Raw genomic sequence first — 25,429 nt, 5'->3', positions numbered from 1 at the left:
TCAAATTAGTTTTCTCCAGATACATGCCCAGTAGTGGGATTGCTGGATCGTATGGTAGTACTACTTTTAGTTTTTTAAGGAACCTCCATACTGTTCTCCACAGTGGCTGTACGCATTTACATTTCCACCAACAGTGCAAGAGGGTCCCCTTTTCTCCACACCCTCCCCAGCATTTGTTTGTAGACTTTTTTTTTGAACATCTTTATTAGAGTATAATTGCTTTACAATGGTATGTTAGTTTCTGCTTTATAGCAAAGTGAATCAGTTATACATATACATACGTTCCCATATGCTCTTCCCTCTTGCGTCTTCCTCCCTCCCACCCTCCCTATCCCACCCCTCTAGGTGGTCACAAAGCACAGAGCTGATCTCCCTGGGCTATGCGGCTGCTTCCCACTAGCTATCTATTTTACATTTGGTAGTGTATATATGTCCATGCCACTCTCTTACTTTGTCCCAGCTTACCCTTCCTCCTCCCCATATCCTCAAGTCCATTCTCTAGTAGGTCTGCATCTTTATTCCCATCTTGCCCCTAGGTTCTTCTGACCTTTTTTTTTCTTCTTTTTTTAGATTCCATATATATGTGTTAGCATACAGTATTTGTTTTTCTTTTTCTGACTTACTTCACTCTGTATGACAGACTCTAGGTCTATCCACCTCACTACAAATAACTCAGTTTCGTTCCTTTTTATGGCTGAGTAATATTCCATTGTATATATCTGCCACATCTTCTTTATCCATTCATCTGTTGATGGACACTTAGGTTGCTTCCATGTAAGAATGCTCAACATCATTAATCATTAGAGAAATGCAAATCAAAACTACAGTGAGATATCATCTCACATGGTCAGAATGGTCATCATCAAAGAATCTACAAACAGTACATGCTGGAGAGGATGTGGAGAAAAGGGAACCCTCTTGCACTGTTAGTGGGAATGTAAATTGATACAGCCACTATGGAAAACAGTATGGGGGTTCCTTCAAAAACTAAAAATAGAACTACCATACAACCCAGCAATCCCACTACTGGACATATACCCTGAGAAAACCAAAATTCAAAAAGAGTCAGGTACCAAGATGTTCACTGCAGCTCTGTTTGTAGACTTTTTGATGACGGCCATTCTGACCAGTATGAGGTGATACCTCATTGTAGTTTTGATTTGCATTTCTCTGATAATTAGTGATGTTGAGCGTCTTTTCACGTGCTTTTTGACCATCCGTATGTCTTCTTTGGAGAAATGTCTGTTTAGATCTTCCACCCGTTTTTTGATTGGGTTGTCTTTTTGATATTGAGTTGCATGAGCTGCTTTCTTCATCCATCCACCTGTTGATGGACATCTGGGTTGTTTCTACCTTTTGGCTGTTATGCACTGTAGTGCCGTGAACATTCATGTATGGGCTTTTCTGTGAGCGTATGTTTTCATTTATCTTGGTTATATACTTAGGAGCAGAATTTCTGGATTGTGTGGTAAATCTGTGTTTAATTTATTGAGGAATCACCAAACTCTTTTCCACAGCAGCTGTGCAATTTCCCACTCCCACCAGCAATGTCCGAGGGGTCCAGTTTCTCCACAGTGTCACCAGCGCTAGGTACTTTCTGTTTTACTTTTCATTATAGCTGTTGAAGTTAAAAATTGTTGAATTTAAATAAGATTACACACGTAATCCCTATGAATTGCAGAAAAGTTAAAGGACAGGTAAGCAAAGATAAGGAGCGAGAGGAGGGAAATGTCCTGTCATTCTACCTTCCGGAACAATTTACTATTTCGTTGTGAACCTTTCGTAATTTTTCTTGTGTACACACTTGTATAACAATGTGAACTTGGATGTAAATGAGATCTTTGTTGCCTGTTGGTTTTCCCATGTCATGGTATTCCATGAACATTTTCTGATGTCCCACGATATTTTAAACATATTTTCTCAGGCCGTCTAGGATGCACCAGGATTTATTTAACCCGTTTCCCGTGGCCCGGCATTGCCCCGATTTTTTCCTGTTTGAAACAGGCAACGATGATTATTCTTATCTGTTTATCTTTGTACATATGTCTCGGTTACTCGGGATTCATTCCTAGGGATCAAGTTGCTGCTTCAGAGCATGTATACCAAGCACTCTCCAGCACAAATACAATGCGAGGTGGAATAATTCTAAATTTTCAAAGAGCAATAGATGGAATGTAATTCCCGATTTTCTAGTAGCCACATTAAAAAAAAAAAAAAGTAAAGAAACAGGTAAAGTTAGTTTAATAATATATTTAACCCATTATAACGAAAATATTATTTCAAATGTAATTAATATAAAAATTATTAAGACAGTTTACGTTTTTTTCGTACTAAGTCTTTAAAAGCCGGTATTTTTTTTTTACACTTCAGCACATTTCAGTAGCCACATGTGGCTCTGTATTGGACAGTACAGGCATATACTTGTTTAAACTTTTGATACAAAATGACAAGTCACTCTGCCCTGCCCCCCCCCCCCCCCCCCCCCACAAAATTGGGCAGATTAAACTCCCACCAGCCCCATGGAAGGGTGTATATTTCCCTCAGGTTGAAATCGAATACCCAAAATAATGAGGTGAGATGCCAGGCTCAAGGTGTCTCTGCCTCTCGTTCCCATGGCAGCTGTGACCTCACGGGGGCCTGGAGAGAGGGCTCAGAGTAAGGAGCAGGGAAACTGGAAAAGCTTCTGTCCCGGGAACCCTTGAGAGGACAGCAGACAGGGCCTTCCATGGTGTGACATGGGCACATGTGTATCAGGCGCTCATGGGACAGACCTTATAGGGGGCCCAGGGTCAGCCTGGGGGGCCGGAGTTGAGGGCACAGGAGCTTAGCTGAGGGCTGAGCTCTTGGCTCTGAGGATTTGAGTGCCAAAAAGAGGGAACCAGAATTGGGGAGTTTGTCCTCCTAATTCCTCTGCTTTCAGTCAAGCAGGACAGAAAGGTGCGTGTGTCATGTGTGCACGCACTTTGGATGCAATTAGCTGCAAACTCTTCATTAGAGAAATCTGGTCTGAGATGGTTTATGGTTTACACAGTGCCTCCTGTCTGTGTGACCTTGGGCAGGTCTCAGTGTTCCCATCTCTAGGTTGGGGAGAAAACTGTGCCTACCTGATAGGATTGATTGAGAGTTATGTGAGCCAAGGCTTGTCAAGAGTAAAGTCGAACACAGTGCCCAGGACACAGCTCGATGAATGCCTATTGTTAATTAACGGCTATTGTCATGTTTATGCACTAACTTCTTTCTTAATGTCTTTATTGAGATATAACTCACATCCCCTGCATTTCACCCATTTAAAGTGTCCACAGTTGAGGGCTTCCCTGGTGGCACGGTGGTTGAGAGTCCGCCCGCCGACGCAGGGGACACGGGTTCGTGCCCCGGTCCCGGAAGATCCCACATGCCGCGGAGCGGCTGGGCCCGTGAGCCATGGCCGCTGAGCCTGCACGTCCGGAGCCTGTGCTCCGCAACAGGAGAGACCACAACAGTGAGAGGCCCGTGTACCGCAAAAAATAAAAAAAATAAAGTGTCCTCAGTTTGTAGTATAATCACAGGGTTGTGTAACAGTCTAATTTTGGAACATTTTCATCCCCGTCAAAGAAACTCCTTTGCTATTAACAATGATTCCCTCTCTCTTTCCACAGCCCCAGGCAACCACTGGTCTACTTTCTGTCTCTATGGCTTTGCCCCTCCGAGTGTTTTGTATAAATGGAACCCCGCCAGGCGTGGCTTTATGACGGGCCTCTCTCACTTATTTTTCATGGAGGTGGTTTAGGAGCGTGTGGTTGGCTTTAATTTCTGATCATTATTTCGCAACAGATCAGTGTATTTAAAAAAAATTACTGAAATATAGTTGATTTACGATGTGTTAGTTTCAGGTATATAGCAAAATGACTCAGTTATACATATATAGATTCTTTTTTAGATTCTTTTCCATTATAGGTCATTATAAGATATTGAGTATAGTTCTCTGTTATACAGTAGCCCCTTGTTGTTCATCTATTTTATATATAGTAGTGTGTGTATGTTAATCCCAAACGCCTCATTTATCCCTCCCTCCCCCCTTTCCCCTTTGGTAACCATAAGTTTGTTTCCTATGTCTGTAAGTCTATTTCTGCTTTGTAAATAAGTTCATTTGTATCATTTTTTAAGATTCCACATATAAGCGATATCATACGATAATTTGTCTTTCTCCGACTTACTTCACTTAGTGTGACAATCTCTAGGTCCATCCATGTTGCTGCAGATGGCATCAGCGTAATTTTTTTTGATCTGTGAGTTAGAGCTGAGAACTCTAATTGGCCGTGTAATCTGATCACCTAAAGCGAGGCAGTGTGGGGTGTCAGTTAGAAAGAAAACCTAAACTAAACCACACATGTTCTGCCAGACAGACTAAGTTAAAATCCTGGGTCTGCCTCTTTGAAGTTTAGTGACCTTGAGCAGGTTACTGATCTGTGTGTCTGTAAGATGGGAATCGTCTGTCTTTTGGTCAGTGGGTCACGGAGATGATTAAATAAGCACACACGTGCCCAGGATGCAGTACTTGCCAATGAATGATTCACCACTAACAATATTTTTGAGATCCCTCGACTGTCCCATATGGGACCATATTGTGTGCTTAAAATATTCATTACACGACTAATAAATATATATTGTATAAGAGACGGTTTGGAAAATATAGATGAATCAAAGCAAAACAAACATAGTCTTTAATCCCAGCATTGAGAGATAATTGCTATTATTATTTGGGGAAAACAGGTTGATTTTCTTTCCTTACTTATATACATTTGTATCTATTTAGATGTCTTCCCAATGGGGGTTCATGCTGTTTTCATAGCAGTTGTTTTTAGACAACATTATGTTGGAATGTATGTTCATATTCAGTACACAACTGTCACTTTTAAACGCAGCATCTTTTTTTAAAAATTGGCTGAATCTACCATAAAGTATTTAACTGATCTGCTCTTGGTGGGCCCTGAGGTTGAGTCCAGTTTTTACACTGTTGTAGAGAATGCCACGGTGAACAGTTATGTACTCATCTTGTTGCACCCGTTGGATTTATTCTTTCAGGATAAATCCCCGCCAAGTAGAACTGCTGAGCTTCTTAAGTAAATGTTTTATTGCGACATCACATACAGAAGAGTGCATCACTAGTGAGCATGCAGATCCCCAAACTTGCTGAGAACACATCTGTGTAACCTGCAGCTGGATCAAGAATTAAACGCTTCCAGTTCCCAGAAACCCTCTCATGCCCCATTCAAATTACTGCCCCATCAAGGGCAACTTCTATCCTAACTTTTAAAAAAATTAAGACGTTATTATGAGCCATTTTAGGTGAACAGCAAAATTCAGGGGAAGGTACAGAGATTACTCATGGCCCCCTGCCCCCCCCCGCCACGCACAGCCTCGCCCACTGTCAGCATCCCCCACCGGAGAGGACATTTGTTACAATTGATGGACCTCCATTGATACCTCATCACCCAGAGTCCACGGTTTACATGAGGGTTCCCTCTTGGCGTCCTACACCCCGTGGGTTTGGACAAATGTATAATGACATGTATCCATAATTATAGCACCATGCAGAGTAGGTTCACTGCCTTAAAAATTCTCTGTGCTTCGCCAACTCACCGCTCCCCCGGTAACCGCTGACCTCGTTGCCGTCTCGGTGGTTTTGCCTCTTCCGGAATGTCAGGTAGTTGGGATCGTACCGTATGTAGCCTTCCTGTCCTGACGTAACACTGCAGATGGGTGTTGCCCGTTTCTGAGCTTTGTGTAAATGGAGTCATAAAGTAGGTACTCTTCCACATCTGGCTTCTTCTGCTTGTTGTTATATGTTTTGGAACTCACCCAAGTTATTGTCCATACTGTTTGTTCATTTTCACTGCTGTATCCTATTCCATTACTTGCATATACCACACACTTCATTCTGCCATTGCAGGGCATTTGGATAATTTCCAGTTTAGGGCTCTTCAGATCGTACTGCCATGAAATCCTTCTACACATCTTCTGATGTGTGCAGGTACGCATTTCTGTTGGGTATGTACTTAATTTAAGAGTGGAATGGCCAGACCATGGAATACACGAATGTCCGTGCTAACATACATATGATGTAAATGGCTGTATTTTCCTCCAGAAAGGTGATAACTGTCCCCAAGGGTTACCTGACCTTTCCGAGTGTCGGTTTCTACATCTGTAACATGGGATGCAGCCTCCTGCCAGGGCGTCATGAGGAACAGATGAGCTAATGTGTGGAGATGAGCCCCATTCCCCCAGCACATAGCAGGCCTTCGGGATGGGTTGGTCATCGTAAAGAGTATTTTCTAGCCAACAACAGCTTCTAGAAAGGCTTGAGAATTCTGAGTTGCATATGCTTTTTTATTTCGAATATTTATTTATTATTTATTTATTTACTTTGGCTGCACCGGGTCTTAGTTGCTGCACACGGGATGTTCATTGCGGTATGCGGGGTCTTTTTTTTTTTAGTTGCTGGCATGCAGGATCTCTTAGTTGTGGCATGCGGACTTCTTAGTTACGGCGTACACGCGGGATCTAGTTCCCAGACCAGGGATCGAACCCAGGCCCCCTGCATTCGTAGCGTGGAGTCTTACCCACCGGACCACCAGGGGAGTCCCCTGAGTTGCAGATTCTTGAAGAGATCACAGTTTGAGCCTGAGGCTAAAAAAAACATGAAGTAAAGTAAGGTGACCAGTTGGCCCCAGAAATTAGCTACCTCTGGAACAGGAAGAGAAAAGATGCTTAAGGGATGAGAAATGCCAAGAGTCTGGTGCGGGGAGAGAGCCCTTCCCCAGCCCAGCCACCATTTCGGAAAGTTTTTTAAAATTTATTTATTTTATGTTAATTTTTTTGGGGGGGGGGTGCATTGGGTCTTCGTTGCTGCACGCAGACTTTCTCTAGTTGTGGCGAGCGGGGGCTACTCTGCATTGCAGTGTGCAGGCTTCTCGTTGCGGTGGCTTCTCGTTGCGGAGCATGGGCCTCAGCCACGCGGGCTTCAGTAGTTGTGGCTCGCGGGCTCTAGAGTGCAGGCTCAGTAGTTGTGACGCATGGGGTTAGTTGCTCTGCAGCATGTGGGATCTTCCCCGACCAGGGCTTGAACCTGTGCCCCCTGCATTGGCAGGCGGATTCTTAACCACTGTGCCACCAGGGAAGCCCCATTTCAGAAAGTTTTGCCAGAACTGTCCATAGTCCCCAGGCACCAGGCCTAAGGGCCTCAAACACTAGGATATTCTGGGAAAGGAGGTGATGTTGTGTAGCGGTTAAGGATGGGCTGTGCAGCTGGGGAGATTTGAGGTTGAATCCCAGTTCTACCGATCACAGTTGTGTGATCATAGCACCCTCTGAGCTGAACTTTTCCAGTGATACAACAGAGGGAAAAAGTATCTATTCACAGGGTTGTTTTGAGGAGGAAGTGAGAAGGTACACATAAGGGTTTAATATTGTGCCTTTCATAAAATAAGCACCGACACGTGGGTGGAAGCCTTCTAAAGCCTGGAACCCACCAGGCCCAGTCTTAGCTGTGGAATAAACAGGGCCTACCCACCAAAAATGGTAATTAAAAAAAACCAACTGTACGTAGGTTGTCTAAAACAGTTGGGGGTGGGGAGAGGGGGGAATTGGATGATGGCAGTCAGAGGGTACGATCTTGCACTTGTAAGATAAATCGGTACCAGGGATGTGATGTACCACGTGATAAATAGAACGAACGTTGCCGTATGTTATGCGTGAAAGTTGTTAGAAAAGTAAGTCCTAACAGTTCTCATCACACGGAAAAAAATCGTTTTTTCTTTTTTTTATTAACTTTTATTGGAGTACAGTTGATTTCCAATGTCGTGTTCATTTCGGGTGTACAGCGAAGAGATCAGTTATGCATATACATATTTTCATTCGTTTTCAGATCCTTTTCTCATATGGGTTATCACAGAGTATTGAGTAGAGTTCCCTGAGCTGTATAGTAGGTCCTTGTTTGTTATCTATCTTATATACAGTAGGGTGTGTGTGTCAATCCCAAACTCCTGATTTATCCCTCCCCCCAGCTTTTCCCCCTTGGTAATCATAAGTTTGTTTTTGACACCTGTAAGTCTGTTTCCGTTTGGTAAATAAGTTCATTTGTATCATTTTTTAAAATTAGATTCCACATATGAATGATATGATATTTGTCTTTGTCTGACTTCACTTAGTATAATTTCTAGTTGCATCCACGTTGCTGCAAATGGCATGATTTTCTTCTTTTTTATGGCTAAGTAATATTCCATTGTATACATGTACCACATCTTCTTTATCCATTCCTCGGTCAGTGGACATTTAGGTTGCTTCCATGTCCTGGCTATTGTAATAGCGCTGCAGTGAACATTGAGGTGCATGTATCTTTTTAAATTATAGTTTTCTCCAGATATGTGCCCAGGAGTAGGATTGCTAGATCATATGGTAGTTCTGTTTTTAGCTTTTTAAGGAACCTCCATACTGTTCTCTGTAGCGGCTGTACCAATTTACATTCCCACAAACAGTGTAGGAGAGTTCCCTTTTCTCCACACCCTCTCCAGCATTTATTGTTCGTAGACTTTTTGATGATGGCCATTCTGACTGGTGTGAGGTGATACCTCACTGTAGTTTTGATTTGCATTTCTCTGATAATTAGTGATGTCAAGCATGTCTTCATGTGCTTTAGGCTATCTTTATGACTTTTTTGGAGAAATGTCTACTTAGATCTTCTGCCCATTTTTTGATTGGGTTGTTTGTTTTTTGATATAAGAGCTGCATGAGCTGTTTGTATATTTTGGAGATTAATCAATCCCTTGTTGATTGCTTCGTTTGCAAACATTTTCTGCCATTCTGTGAGTTGTCTCTTTGTTTTGTTTATGGTTTTCTTTGCTGTGCAGAAGCTTTTAAGTTTAATTTGGTCTCATTTGTTTATTTTTGTTTTTATTTTCATTACTCTAGGAGGTGAATCAAAGAAGTTATTGCTGCAATTTATGTCAGAGAGTGTTCTGCCTATGTTTTCCTCTAAGAGTTTTATAGTGTCTGGCCTTACATTTAGGTCATTAATCCATTTTTTAAAATTTATTTATTTGGCTGCATTGGGTCTTCGTTGCTGCGCGCAGGCTTTCTCTAGTTGCGGCGAGTGGGGGCTACTCTTTTTTGTGGGGCATGGGCTTCTCATTGCAGTGGCTTCTCTTGTTGCGGAGCACGGGCTCTAGGCACGCAAGCTCAGTAGTTGTGGCTCGCAGGCTCTAGAGCGCAGGCTCAGTAGCTGTGGCGCACGGGCTTAGTTGCTCCACAGCATGTGGGATCTTCCCAGACCAGGGCTCAAATCCGCATTGGCAGGCAGATTCTTAACCACTGCACCACCAGCGTAGTCCCCATTAATCCATTTTGTTTATTTTTGTGTATGATGTTAGTGTTCTAATTTCATTCTTCTACATGTAGCTGTCCAGTTTTCCCCAGCACCACTTATCGAAGAGACTGTCTTTTCTCCATTGTATATTCTTGCCTCCTTTGTCATAGATTCATTGACCATAGCTTTGTGGGTTTATTTCTGGGCTTTCTCTCCTGTTCCATTGATCTATATTTCTGTTTTTGTGCCAGTACCATACTGCTTCAATTACTGTAGCTTTGTAGTATAGTCTGAAGTCAGGGAGCCTGATTCCTCCAGCTCCATTTTTCTTTCTCAGGATTGCTTTGGCTATTTGAGGTCTTTTGTATTTCCATACAAATTTAAAAAATTTTTTTGTTCTAGTTCTGTGAAAAACGCCATTGGTAACTTGATAGGGATTGCATTGAATCTGTAGGTTGCCTTGGGTAGTATAGTCTTTTTGACAGTATTGATTCTTCCAGTTCAATAACGTGGTATATGTCTCCATCTGTTTGTGTCTTTTATTTCTTTCATCATATCTTATAGTTTCCTAAGTACAAGTCTTTTGCCTCCTTAGGTAGGTTTATTCCTAGGTGTTTTATTCTTTTTGCTGCGACGGTAAATGAGATTATTTCCTTGATTTCTCTTTCTGATCTTTCGTTGTTAGTGTATAGGAATGAAGAGATTTCTGTGTATTAATTTTGTATCCTACAACTTTACTGAATTCATTGATGAGCTCTAGTAGCCTCCTGGTAGCATCTTTAGGATTTTCTGTGTATAGTGTCATGTCATCTGCAAACAGTGACAGTTTTACTTCTTTTCCAATTTGGGTTCCTTTTGTTTCTTCTTCTTCTCTGTTTGCCGTGGCTAGAATTTCCAAAACTGTGTTGCATATAAGTGGTGACATTGGACATCCTTGTCTTGTTCCTGATCTTAGAGGGAATACTTTCAGCTTTTCACCGTTGAGAATGATGTTAGCTGTGGGTTTGTCATATGTGGCCTTTATTATTTTGAGGTAAGTTCTCTCTATACTCACTTTCTGGAGAGTTTTTATCATAAATGGGTGTTGAATTTTGTCAAAAGCTTTTCCTGCATCTGTTGAGATGATTATATGGTTTCTATTCTTCAGTTTGTTACTGTGGTTTATCACACCGATTGATTTGCAGATATTGAAGAATCCTTGCATCCCTGGGATAAATCCCACTTGATCATGGTGTATGAGCCTTTTAATGTATTGTTGGATTTGGTTTGCTAGTATTTTGTTTAGGATTTTTGCATCTATGTTGATCAGTTTTATTGGTCTGTAATTTTCTTTTTTTGTGTGGTATCTTTGTCTGGTTTTCATATCAGGGTGATGGTGGCCTCATAGAATGAGTTTGAAAGTGTTCCTTCCTCTGCAATTTTTGGAAGAGTTTAAGAAGGATAGGTGTTAATAACTCTTCTCTAAATGTTCGATAGAATTCACCTGTGAAGCCATCTGGTTCTGGACTTTTGTTTGTTGGAAGTTTTTTAATCACTGTTTCAATTTCAGTACTTGTAATTGGTGTTCATATTTTCTATTTCTTCCTGGTTCAGTCTTGGAAGGCTGTACCTTTCTGAGAATTTGTCCATTTCTCCTAGGTTCTCCATTTTATTGACGTGTAGTTGTTTGTAGTAGTCTCTTATGATCCTTTATATTTCTGTGGTGTCTGTTTAACTTCTCCTTTTATCATTTCGAATTTGATTGATTCGAGTCCTCTCCCTTTTTTTCTTGATGAGTCTGGCTAAAGGTTTATTACTTTTGTTTATCTTTACAAAGAACCAGCTTTTAGTTTCATTGATCTTTTCTGTTGTTTTCTTCGTCTCTATTTCATTTTTTTCTGCTCTGATCATTATGATTTCTTTCATTCTACTAACATTGGGTTCTGTTTGTTCTTCTTTCTCTTGTTGCTTTAGGTATAAGGTTAGGTTGTTTATTTGAGATTTTTCTTGTTTCCTGAGGTAAGATTGTATTGCTATAAACTTCCCTTTTAGAACTGCTTTTGCTGCATCCCATAGGTTTTGGATCATTGTGTTTTCATTGTCATTTGCCTCTAGGTATTTTTTTTTTGGCTCCTCTTTGATTTCTTCAGTGATTTATTAAATTTTGCATGTGAGATGATGGGCATTCACTAAACTTACCGTGGTCATCTTTTCACAGTGTATGTGACTCAAATCATGTGGTACACCTTAAACTTATACAGTGCTACACATCAATTATATCTCAATCAAACTGGAAGGAAGAAAATGAAACAATTGAGGTTATCTAAATACATTGCCCACAACAGCAATGATCAAAATTCTATTTCTTTTCCTTCCACTTCTCTTGCTTTACCAGATTCTCTGTACACTTCTTACTACGGGTCTCCCAAATCACTTCCGGCACCAGCCTGAACCACTTTCCCCCTTCCCTCCTCCTCTGTCTCTTTTAATGTGACATAGGAAGCCCCTTTTTCAGTGGGGAAAATGCCCATCTCCAGGAGTGGGAGGGGAGGAAGTCAGACAAGCAGGTACCATCTCTTTAATGAGCTGAGGAAAGAGAGAGTGACCTGGTTCACGTTTGTCCTGTCCCACGAGCTGTTATTAGTAGTAATTGTCTTATTGCTAAAGGGGCAGAGCTAATAATAATAACCCCAGAGCTGTGTTACCAGGAGGAATGGCAAACCCGTTCTCTGCTTCTTCATCCTGAGCTTCGTTTTGCCTTGGTAGGAGATGGCGAGAGGATGAATGGAACAGGAGGGTGAGGGTGAGACTCCAGCCTCCCTCCCGTAGCTCCGAGTTCAAAGGTCAATGATGCCTTTCTCACGTTCTTTTTTTCTTTTTTTCTCCTACTTCTTAGTCTCGTCTGACCAGATCGAGCAGCTCCACCGGAGATTTAAGCACCTGAGTGGAGACCAGCCCACCATTCGGTAAGATCAGCAGCTGGGTTTGGGTGTCGGACAGGGCCATGACCTTTGGGGATGTCCTTTTCCATTTATCTCTTCCCCTGAGTGCTGGCTGGCTCTCCCAGAGCCCCTGGGTAGCCCCATTTCCTGAGACAAAGCTGTAGTTGTCGTAATGCTTTTGGTTCCTTCTAGACAAGATGTCCTCACCCGGGAGGAAAAGAATCTCATCTGCTTCTACTGGGATCAGAAAATTATAACTGGAGTGTAAACAAGGGGTTGGGGACAAAGAGCTGGTCAGCCACCCCTACCTCACCTTGCCTTCCCTGGAACCCCAGACACACATGACAGGTCTGTTGAGTGCCAGGATCACTCCCAGCGCTGGGTACCCCAAAGATGATCAGTTGTGGTGTGGCTCAGTTCAGGGGCTTGAATGCTGTCACGAGGCCCCGGCTGTTGACCCCGCTTCCTCTGGTTGATAGCTCCAGCCTCAGATTTCTGTCAGGGAAAATCCATTTCACATTGTGTTATTTAATGTGAATCTTGTAGAAGTGGGTGGGTTACCTTTTTGTGAGGAGGAACGCCTTGGACTGTTTGCCGCCTTCTACGAGAGTGTGTTCAGTCTTAGGTGGTGGTTGTTATTTAGAACTAAGTTAGTGAGAAGTCCGAGTCAGTGAGTCGAGCACAACGTTGATGAGGAAGCTTCGGGTTGGACTAAAGCAAGCAGTTTCCAATGTAAAATGAGTGCTGTTCTACCACAAACTTTCTAACAGATGTAGTTTCCTAAAATAGACATTCAGAGTCTCAAGGTTACAGTCTTGGAACTTTAAAATAAACCTTTAAATAGTCCAGGGAAGCATGTTTTTTTTTCTTAGTAAATGGACTTAAAATTTAACCAAATTTTTGTGGAAAGCAACATGTAAAAACTGTCCACTTTCTCTCGTCTGTCTAAACAAAGGCATGTTGTTAATCCAGTGTGTTATATTCTCAGAGCATCCGTTTCCAAAGCTCAGAGTCTGGTGGGCTCAAGGTTCTGATGGCCTCTGGTCTCAATTTGATTATATCCAGGGCGGGAGTAAATTAAATCAGGACTGACTTCTTGAATTCTACACATCTCACTCACTCAGCCCAGTGAAGAGCCCAGCAAAAAGTTCCTCTGGCTTCTCGTTGGCTCTGATGGGGTCACCTGCCCAGCGCTGAGCCAATCACCATAGCCAGGGGTTAGAAACGCAAATTGTTTTTTTTCCCAGAGCTGTGAGTGAGCAGGGCTGGGTCTTCTGCCAAGGGCAGGGGTGGAGGGTGGAGTGATTTCCAAGGGCTTCCTTGGACCAGGGGCTGAGGAATGGGTGCAGGTCTCAGGGGAGGTGACACATGTGCACCTGGATTTTGGAATATGGAAGTGTCAAGGGCAGCCTTCATTCCTTTAGAAATTCATGGGTACATGCTCTGTGCCAGGTGGGCAATATCCGTGCTGGCAGGCGGGGCCACCACGCAGCTCGCAATTGGGGGTGTGTGAAAGCGGGGCCCCCTTTCTCAAGATAATTTTCCACCAAGCTGTGCCCCCAGCCCTATCGTAAGCTGCCTTGGGCTTCTCATTATTATGGGTCTGGGGTCCGTGGGTCTTGGCTTGGTGAGAGGTCTCGGGTTCAAATTCCACATGTGTTTTCAGACTTGGGGGAAGCAGAAGCAAAACCCAGACTTGGGAAACATAGCATATTTGGATCATCCATATCCCTGGCTGCGTGACTTTGGGTTATTTGTTCTGGTTCTCTGAGCCTGTCTCCTCCGTAAAGGGAATGTGGTCATTTGGGATTTGATTTAAGCATTAAAGATGAGCAGATGTAGGATGCTTCTGCTCTGAGCTGGGTTCCTTGGCATTTGGCAAACAGGACTGTCATTATTCGACCGTTGGTGAGGTCATGAGGACACACCTTGAGATGTCCAAGCAGTGGCCGTTGATTATAGGGCTGGAGTGGAGGTGGGGAGCACAGGTGCTGTGTGAGCAGGAGGTGGCAGTGCTGGTGGAGGTCCCTCCCACTTTGAGATTCCAGCATCCGAGCCCTGACTGTGTCGCCCAGTGGCCCCTCATGGGCTTTTGCAAGGATGTACTGAAACGTTGAGCTCTACACTGGTTCTTTTTTTTTTAATGTTATTGAAGTATAGTTGATTTACAATGTTCTGTTAATTTCTGCTGTACAGCAAAGTGATTCAGTTGTACATATATATATTCTTTTTCATTATGGTTTATTACAGGGTATTGAATGTAGTTCCCTGTGCTATACAGTAGGACCTTGTTGTTTATCCATTATTTTTTTAATTGAAGTAGTTGGTTTACAAAGTTGTGTTAATTTCTGCTGTATGGCAAAGTGACCCAATGATACACATATATACAGACTTTTTTTAAAGTTATTTTCTGATCTTTTTAATTTTTTATTTTATTATTTGGTTGCACAGGAGGGATCCATAGTTGTGACCCACAGGCTCCTTAGCTGTGGCATGTGAACTCCTAGTTGCAGCATATATGTGGGATCTAGTTCCCTGACCAGGATCAGACCCGGGCCCCCTGCATTGGGATCGTGGAGTGTTAACCACTGCGCCACCAGGGAAGTCCCTACATTCTTTTTCATATTCTTTTCCATTATGGTTTATCCAGGAGATTGGATATAGTTCCCTGTGCTATACAGTAGGATCTTGTTGTTTATCCATCCTGTATATACTAGTTTGCATCTGCTAACCCCAAACTCGCAATCCTTCCCTCTCCCTCGGCAACCACAAGTCTGTTCTCTATGTCTGTGAGTCAGTTTCTGTTTTGTAGATAGGTTCATTTGTGTCATATTTTAGATTCCACATATAAGTGATATTGTATGGTATTTGTCTTTCTCTTTCTGACTGACTTCACTTATTATGGTAATCTCTAGGTCCATCCATGTTGCTGCAAATGGCATCATTTCATTCTTCTATATGGCTGAGTAATATCCCAGTGTATATATGTACCACATCTTCTTTATGCATTCATCTGTTGATGGACATTTAGGTTGTTTCCATGTCTTGGCTATTATGCACAGTGCTGCTATGAACATAGGGGTGTATGTATCTTTTTGAATTATAGTTTTGTCCAGGTACATGCCCAGTAGTGGGATTGCTGGATCATATAGTAATTCTGTTTTTAGTTTTCTGAGAAACCTCCATACTGTTTTCCGTAGTGGCTGCACCCACTTACATTCCTGCCAACAGTGTAGGAGGGTTCCCTTTTCTCCACACCCTCTCCAGCATTTGTTGTTTGTATATTTTCTGATGATGCCCATTCTAACTGGTGTGAGGTGATACCTCATTGTACTTTTGATTTGCATTCTCTAATAATTAGTGATGTTGAGCAGCTTTTCATGTAACTACTAGCCATGTGTATGTCTTCTTTGGAGAAATGTCTGTTTAGGTCTTCTGCCCATTTTTGGAGTGGGTTGTTTGGTTTTTTGTTGTTGAGTTGTATGAGCTGTTTGTATATTTTAAGATTAAGCCCTTGTCGGTCACATCATTTGCAAGTATTTTCTCCCATTCCATAGGTTGTCTTTTCATTTTTTTTTTAAATGGTTTTCTTTGCTGTGCAAAAGTTTGTAAGTTTGATTAGATCCTATTTGTTTATTTTTGTTTTATTTCTACTGCATTGGGAGACTGACCTAAGAAAACATTGGTATGGTTTATGTCAGAGAATGTTTTGCCTATGCTCTCTTCTAGTCTTATGGTGTCATGTCTTACGTTTAAGTCTTCAGGCCAGTTTTTAGTTTATTTTTGTGCATGGTGTGAGGGTGTGTTCTAACGTCATTGATTTACATGCAGCTGTCCAACTTCTCCAGCACCACTTGCTGAAGAGACTTTTTCCCATTTTATATTCTTGCATCCTTTGTTGAAGATTAATTGACCATAGGCATGTGGGTTTATTTCTGATTCTCTGTTCTGTTGATCTGTTTGTCTGTATTTGTATCAATACCAAACTGTTTTGATTACTGTAGCTTTGTAGTATTGTCTGAAGTCTGCGAGAGTTATGCCTCCTGTTTTTTTTTTTTCTCTCTCTCAGGATTGCTTTGGCAATTCTGTGTCTTTTATGGTTCCAAGTAAATTTTTGGATTATTCTAGTTCTGTGAAAAATGTCATGGGTAATTTGATAGGGATTACATTAAACCTGTAGATTGCTTTGGGTAGTATTGGTCTTTTAACAATATTAATTCTTCCACTCCAAGAGCATGGGCTGTCTTTCCATTTCTTTGAATCTTCCTTAATTTCTTTTATTAATGTTTTATAGTTCTCAGCGTATAAGTCTTTCCACCTCCTTGGTCAGGTTTATTCCTAGGTTTTTTTTGTTTGTTTGTTGTTTTTGGTGTGATTTTAAAAGGTATTATTTTTTTACATTCCCTTTCTAATGATATTTCATTGTTAGTGTAAAGAAATGCAACTGATTTCTGAATGTTAATCTTGTATCCTGCCAGTTTGCTGAATTCACTTATCAGATCTACTAATTTTTGTGTGGCGTCCTTAGGGTTTTCTATATATAGTATCATGTCATCTGCATATAGTGACAGCTTTACCTCTTCCCTTCCAATCATTCTGTATATAATAGTTTACATCTGCTAATCCCAAACTCCCAATCCCTCCCTCTCCCAACCCCCTCCCCCTTGGCAACCACGAGTCTGTGCTCTACATCTGTGTGTCTGTTTCTGTTTGGTAGATAGGTATATTTGTGTCATGTTTTAGATTCCACGTATAAGTGATATCATATGGTATTTGTCTTTTTCTGACTTACTTCGCTTAATATGATAATCTCTAGGTCCACCCATGTTGCTGCAAATGGCATTATTTCATTCATTTTTATGGTTGAGTAGTATTCCATTGTGTATATGTTCTACATCTTCCTTATCCGTTCATCGTTGATGGACATTTAGGCTGTTTCCATGTCTTGCTATTGTGAATAGTCTACACTGGTTCTTTCCCAGCATGAGTGTACGTGCAAATCACCCGGGTATCTTGCTAAAACGCAGGTTTTGATTCACAGGAACGTAGTGGGGCCTGGGACTCTGCATTTTTACCTGTCATGGGCAGTCTTGGTGAGGTGCCTGGAATCTGGGGATGGCACCCTGTTTGCCCTCCAGGCTTGGATAGGTGGTGCTATCCACCCCCAGGTGCTGAGAGGTCCATGTGCAGCCTCCTTTTTCCCATGCCTCGCAGGTCAAGCCAGGACTTGGGAAGGTTTGAGCTGGTGACTGTGCCCGCCACCCTGCACCCCACTTACGTATCTCCTGCACACCCACCCCTGGGAGCACCATATGCATTGCCCTTTCCACCCCTGCCCTCAAGCAAGCCCTGATTATATCTACCTGGATCCAGGGAGCAGCCCCTGCTCCCGAGCCCTCAGGGGCTCCCCAGTGAATGTCATGTCCATGCCCTTTAGCTGGGGTCCACCAGGGTCTTCAGCTGCTGGGTTTTGCTTTGCTGAGGTCTCAGTGTGGACACCACTTCCTCCAAGACACCCTCCTGCCTCCTAACCCCCACAGATTCCTCCTGGGGGTGCCCCAGCCCAGAGTTGTAACTGCTCCCCTTCCAGCCACCCATCCCTTGCAGCAGACTATCGGCCCCTTGCGGGGCAGGAACTGGGTCTGTTCGCCTGGCTCTAGTGCTGAGTCCAGGGCTTGTAACAGGGTGGATGCTCTAGGAGTAGTTGATTAATTGAATGAATGAATGAATGAGAGAGCAAAGGAGTGAGGAACAAGTGAGTGAGCATATTGACTAGAGGAGTTCTCTGTAATCCATCGAGCATGGTATAGATGAGACCTGTTGTTATTAATAGTCTTTTCCTCACAGGGTTTATATATTCCCGGTAGAAGAATTTATCTGGGGGCCCGGCACATGGGGACTGTTCACAGGTAGAAGCTATTGTTTCAGCATGTTTTGTGCTGCACAGCCTGTTACTTCTGCCTTATACAACCCCACAGGTAGTGGTAGGAACACCTGTTCTCCCCGTTGGACACATGTGAAGGTGAGGCTCGGGGAGGTCACGTACCTGGCTCCTGGTCAACACAGTTCATAAGTGGAGGAGCTGATTTGAACCCGGTGCTGAGATCCCTCTGTAAGGAAGCTGGGGGCATGGCTTTGACTTGCGAGTGTCCCGTGAGGGCCTCAGTCTCCCTGTTCTGCTCTCTGAGGGCCCTCCGCCCTTACCGTCCTGGGAGGGGGGTATCATTCCCAACACCACAGCGCCTGCTGCAGTCTCTGCTGGGCGGGTAGCGTCAGCTATACACAGTGATAGCCCAGCCCAGCGTGCAGGAAGGAGGTAACACCACTCGACTGCAGCGCTTATGCAGACAGGCCTGCAGGAAGGGTCCCTTCCCAGTGCCCTGGAACTGCATTGCCTAATTCTAGTCCACCCTCCAGGGCCTGGAGAAGGGCGATGGGGCAGTTTTTCCAGTCCTCCTAGGCTTTCCTGCACGTTCTCCCTGGGCAGAAGGGATGAGCGGCCCTGGACTGTGATCTGGTCCTCGTTCTGCCAAGGGTTTCCTGTGTGACCCCAGGCTGGGCCTTCAACCTCTCTGATCCCTGGGCATGTCCATGGGTACATCCAGGAGGCTCTGGGCCACGCTGGGGTTTTGGAGCATAGAAAAGAGCTTTGTTTCTTTAGTGTCAAGATTTGTGAAAGTCGTTGACTGGGGTCCCCTGAGCAAGGTCCCCAGTACCCCAGTCTGGGAGGGGTGTGGGATGTGGCCCCCTCTGCCCCCTGTCAGAGAACAAAGGTGCCCGAGAGGTTACTAGGGTCCCATGGGGGCACTTTGGAATACTTCCAGTGCAGAAAGCCCCTTAAAAGTGACGATTTACACCTGCAGCATTTATACATAGACTAGTAGGACATGTACGTTGCGTTTAAAAGTTTAATGAAGAATTTATTTATTTTATTTATTTATTTTTGGCTGCATTGGGTCTTCGTTGCTGTGCGTGGGCTTTCTCCAGTTGCGGCGAGCGGGAGCTACTCTTCGTTGTGGTGCGTGGGCGTCTCACTGCAGTGGCCTCTCTTGTTGCAGAGCACAGGCTCTAGGCACACGGGCTTCAGTAGTTGTGGCACACGGGCTCAGTAGTTGTTGCTCACGGGCTCTAGAGCACAGGCTCAGTAGTTGTGGCGCATGGGCTTAGTTGCTCCACGGCATGTGGGATCTTCCCGGACCAGGGCTCGAACCCGTGTCCCCTGCATTGGCAGGCGGATTCTTAACCACTGAGCCACCAGGGAAGCCCAGGTTTCTGAATTTATGACTTTAATAAGTTGAATATAGCTTTTAAAAAAATTCTATGGGGTAAAAATTGCGAAAATTGTTTTTAATTTTAACCCACCACTTCCTACCCATATCCCCTCTTTTTCTGAAAAATCACGTAAGGACATCCAGGGGTGAGTTTACCCTGAGGCTTTCAAAGCCAGTGCGTCAGGGCCCCACTTTGTATGGATTCCTTACAAGCCCCAGCAACTGACTTTTTGAAGAATTCCTAATGCTGAATTCTTTTTCTTTAAGAGAGCCCCCCAGATTATATGTGTTTCTGGACCCCCCAAACCTGAATCCACCCTGATCACAAAGCACTCTGTTCTGAGGCCTCTTGATGAAAAATGCTTGTATAGAAAATGTTCATCTGACTCATTAATTGAGCATCTAATATGCAGAGACTTCTGTCCTCAAAAGCTTTTCTTCTAACAGGGAAGACCTTCCATAAATAAGCTTGTTAAACGATGCTGATTTTAGACAGTGAAGAAGATACAGTACTGGTTTCTTGCACTTTTTCTTTCTTTAATGGGGTCCCTTGAGCATCAAATGTTTTAAACAGCAGCTTTGACTTCCTGATAGTGCCCTGGCAGGCTCTCCAACCCCCAGAAATAGATGCGATGGAATCCTTCAAATCTAGTGATGGGGGCCAGGAGGGTGCCTGATTAGATAGAGCTGCATTACAAAAATATTTTTAGTTGCATCGAGCCACCACACGTGGAGTGATTCCCGGGATGAACGCAACCATAGATGTACACGGGGAAGAAAAAGGACGCAGTTGCCCACTGTCCAGCGCCACCAAAGTGCCGAGCAGCATTGTGATGGGCCAGATGTCAGCAGAAGTCCTGACTCCAGGGCTTGTTTTGCATCCCTCGGCCGTGCCTCGCACGGCTTTATCCAGTGAGAGGTTAGCTGTTAGCTGTGTGGTCTTGAGGGTCTCGGTGTGAAGTTCACACCATTACCCCATTTGTCAGATGAAGAAACTGAGGCTAAGAAGGTTAAGGTCCCACAGCAGGGCTGGCTGTTGGAATAGCCAGAGCCCTGAACCACTGTGATCACATCGCTTTTCCCCAAGTGAAGTCACTTTTTAACCCAGTCGCTTTGTTTTTTAACCTGTCAAATAACTGAGGATTTACTTTTTCTTTTTTTAAGAAGTACTCACAACAGTGAAAGAACTGAGGCCCCACCTAGATGGTGAGGCTGTTTCACTGTCAGTATTTAACGTATTCCAGGAGTTTACCAGGACTCCCTTTAAAGCCTCAGCTAGGATGATACACGTTCACTTAAAAAGAAAAACCCGCAGTTACTTGTAAAACTGCCCAGGAAACAGCAGGTGAGAGTGGCCCCGGGGTTCTCACACCTGCTCAGGGGACCGTGTGAGGTCAGATGTGAGAAGGGGACCCATGAAGGCATCAGCTTGGTGTGAAAGTGTGCCCAGGTGTCCCCCAGATCAGGAAGAAGCTCCCTAAATGGTCCTAGATTTAGGGCACTCACATAAAAAAAATTTTTTTAACAGATTCTTTTCCCAGGACTATTAATACTTGACTCAGTCCTTGCTTTACAGAAGCAGGTGTTAAGACCTTCCATGGCGGGTTCTAGTGCCGAGGAGACCGAATGAGAAGTGAGGCTCCCTCTGCCCCTCGGGGGGGGGGGCTTCTCTTCAGGTGTGTGCGCGTGAGTGTGAGCGAGGTAACTAGCATATAAGCCAGCTCGTTATATACAGTGATGAAGGAAACGGGGCAGAGAGGGTGCATCCCTTGGGACCGCCACGTGGAGAAGGACTTTGGGACAGGTGGTCGCGAAGGCCCCTCTGAGGTGGCTGCCCTGGGGCTGAGAGCAGAATGAGAGAAGGGGCCGGTGTGTGGAGGGAAGAGGGAAGGATCCTCCGGGCGGAGGTGGGACCGAGCTCCGTCAGTCCGAGTGACGAGAGGACGGGAGAGTTGGGGGCAGATCACGGAGGCCCTCCTTGGCCGTAGGAAGGACCCGAAATAAAAGACTCAGTGCTGGCTCAAAATGCCACCTGGATATTAACTGTCTAATTTGTATCTCCGGCCGGGCCATCTCCTCTGAACTCCAGACTCACCTAGCCCCTGCCTGTCACCTTGATGTCCCAAAGGCATCTCGCGCTTAACGCGTCCCAGGGCAAACCCCCCCATCGCCTCCCATCCAGGCTGCCATCAGCTCTCACCTGGGTTAGTTATCGTAGCAGCCGCACACCCCCAAGACCTCCTGCTCCTGTTCTCCCTGCCCCGCCCTCGTATAGACCCAAAGTGATGCATGGTGGGGGGAGACTCTGAAAATGGCACTTCTCTGCTAAGACTGTTCCATCTCGCCGAGGAGAAGAAAGTCAGGGCCGCCTGGTCAGTGCGTGTCCTGCAGATCCCTGTGCCCACCACCCCTCCGATCTCCTGACCATCTGCCTTTTACTCCTTCTGTTCCAGCCGCGTGGACTTTCTTACTGTTCCTGCCTCAGGGCCCTAGCACGCACCGTTCCTTCTTTCTAAAATGCTTTTAGAAGCCGGAGTAGGCTTTCCACTGGCGCTTGGAGCTGGATCATTCTTGTTGTGGGGGGGGGGGGGGCCTGTCATGTATGTTGTAGGATGTTGAACCGCATCCCTGGCTGCCTGTAGCACCTTTTCCCAGTGCGACAGCCAGAAATGTCTCCAGACGTTGCCAGGTGTCCCCTGGGGTTGAGCACTCGCCTCCTGCGGGTCTGTGCTCACGTGTCACCTTCACCATGAGGCCTTTCCCAGACCAGCCCACGGAGACTGGCACCAGCCGCCTGCAGTCTCATCCATCCCCAATGTGCTCGATGTGTCTGCGAAGTGCTTCTCACTGCCTGAGATGCTCCGTTTTCTTTTATTTTTTTTATTTTTTAAGTTTGTTGTTTACCTTCTTTAGCCAGTGTGACTTTGATACCATCAACTCTTAAGTGTCATTTTCTTTCTTAAGTTTTTGGCCACACCCCACGGCATGTGGGATCTGAGTTCCCCAACCAGGGACCGAACCCACGCCTCCTGCTCTGGAAGGCAGAGTCTTAACCCCTGGACCACCGAGGAAGTCCCTCCGTTTTCTGTCTCTATCATTTCCCCCACTGGAACCCCAGGAAGGATCATGTCTTTCGCATCGCTGCTGAAGCCAGCACGCAGAACAGGGTCTGCCACCTGGAAGGTGCTACAATACCCGTCACTCCCCCTGTCATGAGTACATGACCGGTATTGGGGTGCGGCCGGGCCGGGCATGGAGCAGCAGTGGGGGGCGGGGCGGGAAGCGCTGATGCTGCCTCAGCTTTTGGAAGAGGCATTTGTCCGGGGGCGGGGGGAGCGGGGCTTTCCTGCCGGAATCTGTTGTGCAAAGGCATGTGGATGGGAGAACCGCCTGGTGCAAGTAGGGAATTCTCAGAGCTTCTCAAGCACACACTTGCGTACAGATCCTGGGGATCGAGGTGAAATGCAGGTTCTGGGTCAGCTGGTTGGGCCCAGCCAAGACCCTCCACTTCTCACAAGCTCCCTGGTGCTGCTGCCACTGCTGTCCAGGCACTGCCCTTTGAGCGGCTCGGCACTGCCTGCCAAGACACGGGCTAGATGAGACGTGCTCCTTCCTTCATGAGCCCCTGTGGGCCCCCCTTTGCCCTGCTGTTTAACCATCACAAGTTCAACACTAAGTGCAGGGAGGGGGTCCGGGAGGGTCGGGCATGCGGCCCGCAGAGGAGAGAGCCCCGTGTCTTTCCTTGAGGTGTGAAGCCCTGGATCAGCAGAGAGCAGGGAGGCCGGGGCTCCAGGCTGAGAATCCTCCCCAGACTTGCAGAGAGAACTTTGCAGTTGAGCTGAGCCTCAAAGCCGCCGGAAACCAACCCACACCGCAAGGCAGGAGGAAGTGCCCGGCCCACCCTCCTTCGTGGTTTTTTAGTCTTTCCTTCCTTTGTGGGCTGGACACTTGTCTTGCCCTCTTTCTGGGTCCCCGATGGGGCCTCTCGGGGCTGGGCGGGATCAGATGCCTCATGAAGATCTCTCTTGTTCTCTCTCTTTAAATTAAAAACCACAACTTGAAGGAAATAGCAAGTGTGAGGAAGTGCATGGGGGTGGTGAGAGCCGGATTCAAAGCTCTTCTACTAGCTGTGTGACGATGGCTTAGTCACTTCACTTCTCTGGGCCTCATTTTCTTGCCTGTAAAATGGGGGGGTCATTGGCGTCACCCATCATTGGGATGTGAGGGTGATTAAACATGGCTGAGCTCACAGAGTACTCAGCCTGGCACAGGAAACACGAGGGGGACTCGAGGGGGAAAGTTGTAAACCCACAGAAGCTGTGTGCCCCTGGACCCCTCATGGGCAGACCCCTCCCCGCTGGTCACTGGGGCAGCATCGCTGGACCACTGGCCACCGTGTATCAGCTCCGGCCCCAGCCCTGGGCTCAGGGTGAAGCAGAGCTGTTCCCACGGGTGGCAGGGAGGCCTTTGGCTGAGCTGGTTCAACCAGCCCCATGGGCACCTGGGGGTGGGAGGGGAAGAAGGAAAAATGAGACTGAAACTGGCCTTTACAGGACTGTTGAATCAGAACCTGCATTTTACCACCATCCCCAGGATTCGTGTACAAGTTCATGTTTGAGAAGCGCCAAGAGTTCCCTGCTTTCTTTTTGTATTCTTTTATTTCTTTCTTTATACAGCAGGCTCTTAATAGTTATCCATTTTACACATATTAGTGTATACATGTCAATCCCAATCACCCAATTCATCACACCACCATCCCCACCCGCCCCGCCGCTTTCCCCCCTTGGTGTCCATACGTTTGTTCTCTACATCTGTGTCTCAATTTCTGCCCTGCAAACTGGTTCATCTGTACCATTTTTTAGGTTTCACATATATGCGTTAATATACGATATTTGTTTTTCTCTTTCTGACTTCACTCTGTATGACAGTCTCTAGATCCATCCACGTCTCTACAAATGACCCAATTTCATTCCTTTTTATGGCTGAGTAGTATTCCACTGTATATATGTACCACATCCTCTTTATCCATTCATCTGTTGATGGGCATTTAGGTTGCTTCCATGACCTGGTTATTGTAAATAGGGCTGTAATAAATATTGGGGTGCATGTGTCTTTTTTTTTTTTTTTTTTGTGGTACACGGGCCTCTCACTGCTGCGGCCCCTCCCGTTGCGGAGCACAGGCTCCGGACGTGCAGGCTCAGCGGCCATGGCCCACGGGCCCAGCTGCTCCACGGCACGTGGGATCCTCCCGGACCGGGGCACGAACCCGCGTCCCCCGCATCAGCAGGCAGACTCCCAACCACTGTGCCACCAGGGAAGCCCACGTGTGTCTTTTTGAATTATGGTTTTCTCCGGGTATATGCCCAGTAGTGGGATTGCTGGGTCATATGGTAGTTCTATTTGTAGTTTTTGGAGGAACCTCCATACTGTTCTCCATAGTAGCTGTATCAATTTACATTCCCACCAACAGTGCAAGAGGGTTCCCTTTTCTCCACACCCTCTCCAGCATTTGTTGTTTGTAGATTTTCTGATGATGCCCATTCGGACTGGTGTGAGGTGATACCTCATTGTAGTTTTGATTTGCATTTCTCTCATGATAAGTGATGTTGAGCAGCTTTTCATGTGCTTCTCCGCCATCTGTGTGTCTTCTTTAGAGAAATGTCTATTTAGGTCTTCTGCCCATTTTTTGATTGGGTTTTTTTTTTAATATTGAGCTGAGTGAGCTGTTTATATACTTTGGAGATTAATCCTTTGTCCACTGAATTGTTTGCAAATATTTTCTCCCATTCTGAGGGTTGTCTTTTCATCTTGTTTATGGTTTCCTTTGCTGTACAAAAGCTTTTAAGTTTCATTAGGTCCCATTTGTTCACTTTTATTTCCATTGCTCTAGGAGGTGG

The 25,429-nt window shown here is 45.1% G+C and overlaps 1 protein-coding gene across 3 annotated transcripts in view; it reads left to right on the top strand.

The window, feature by feature from the left end:
- Positions 1-25,429, top strand: part of TESC (tescalcin) — a 69,044-nt gene that overhangs the window by 14,914 nt on the left and 28,701 nt on the right. For all 3 annotated transcript variants that reach the window (XR_004345535.1, XR_004345536.1, XM_032603688.1), the window contains exon 2: positions 12,216-12,285. Coding sequence is in view for 1 of the 3 variants with exons in the window: in XM_032603688.1 (XP_032459579.1) it covers positions 12,216-12,285 (70 nt within the window). In the remaining 2 variants the exon portion in view is untranslated. The remainder of the gene's footprint in view (positions 1-12,215; positions 12,286-25,429) is intronic.

Source organism: Phocoena sinus, chromosome 14, assembly GCF_008692025.1.
Source record: "Phocoena sinus isolate mPhoSin1 chromosome 14, mPhoSin1.pri, whole genome shotgun sequence".
NCBI classification, from domain to species: domain Eukaryota; kingdom Metazoa; phylum Chordata; class Mammalia; order Artiodactyla; family Phocoenidae; genus Phocoena; species Phocoena sinus.
This window is presented reverse-complemented; position numbering and strand designations above follow the sequence as displayed.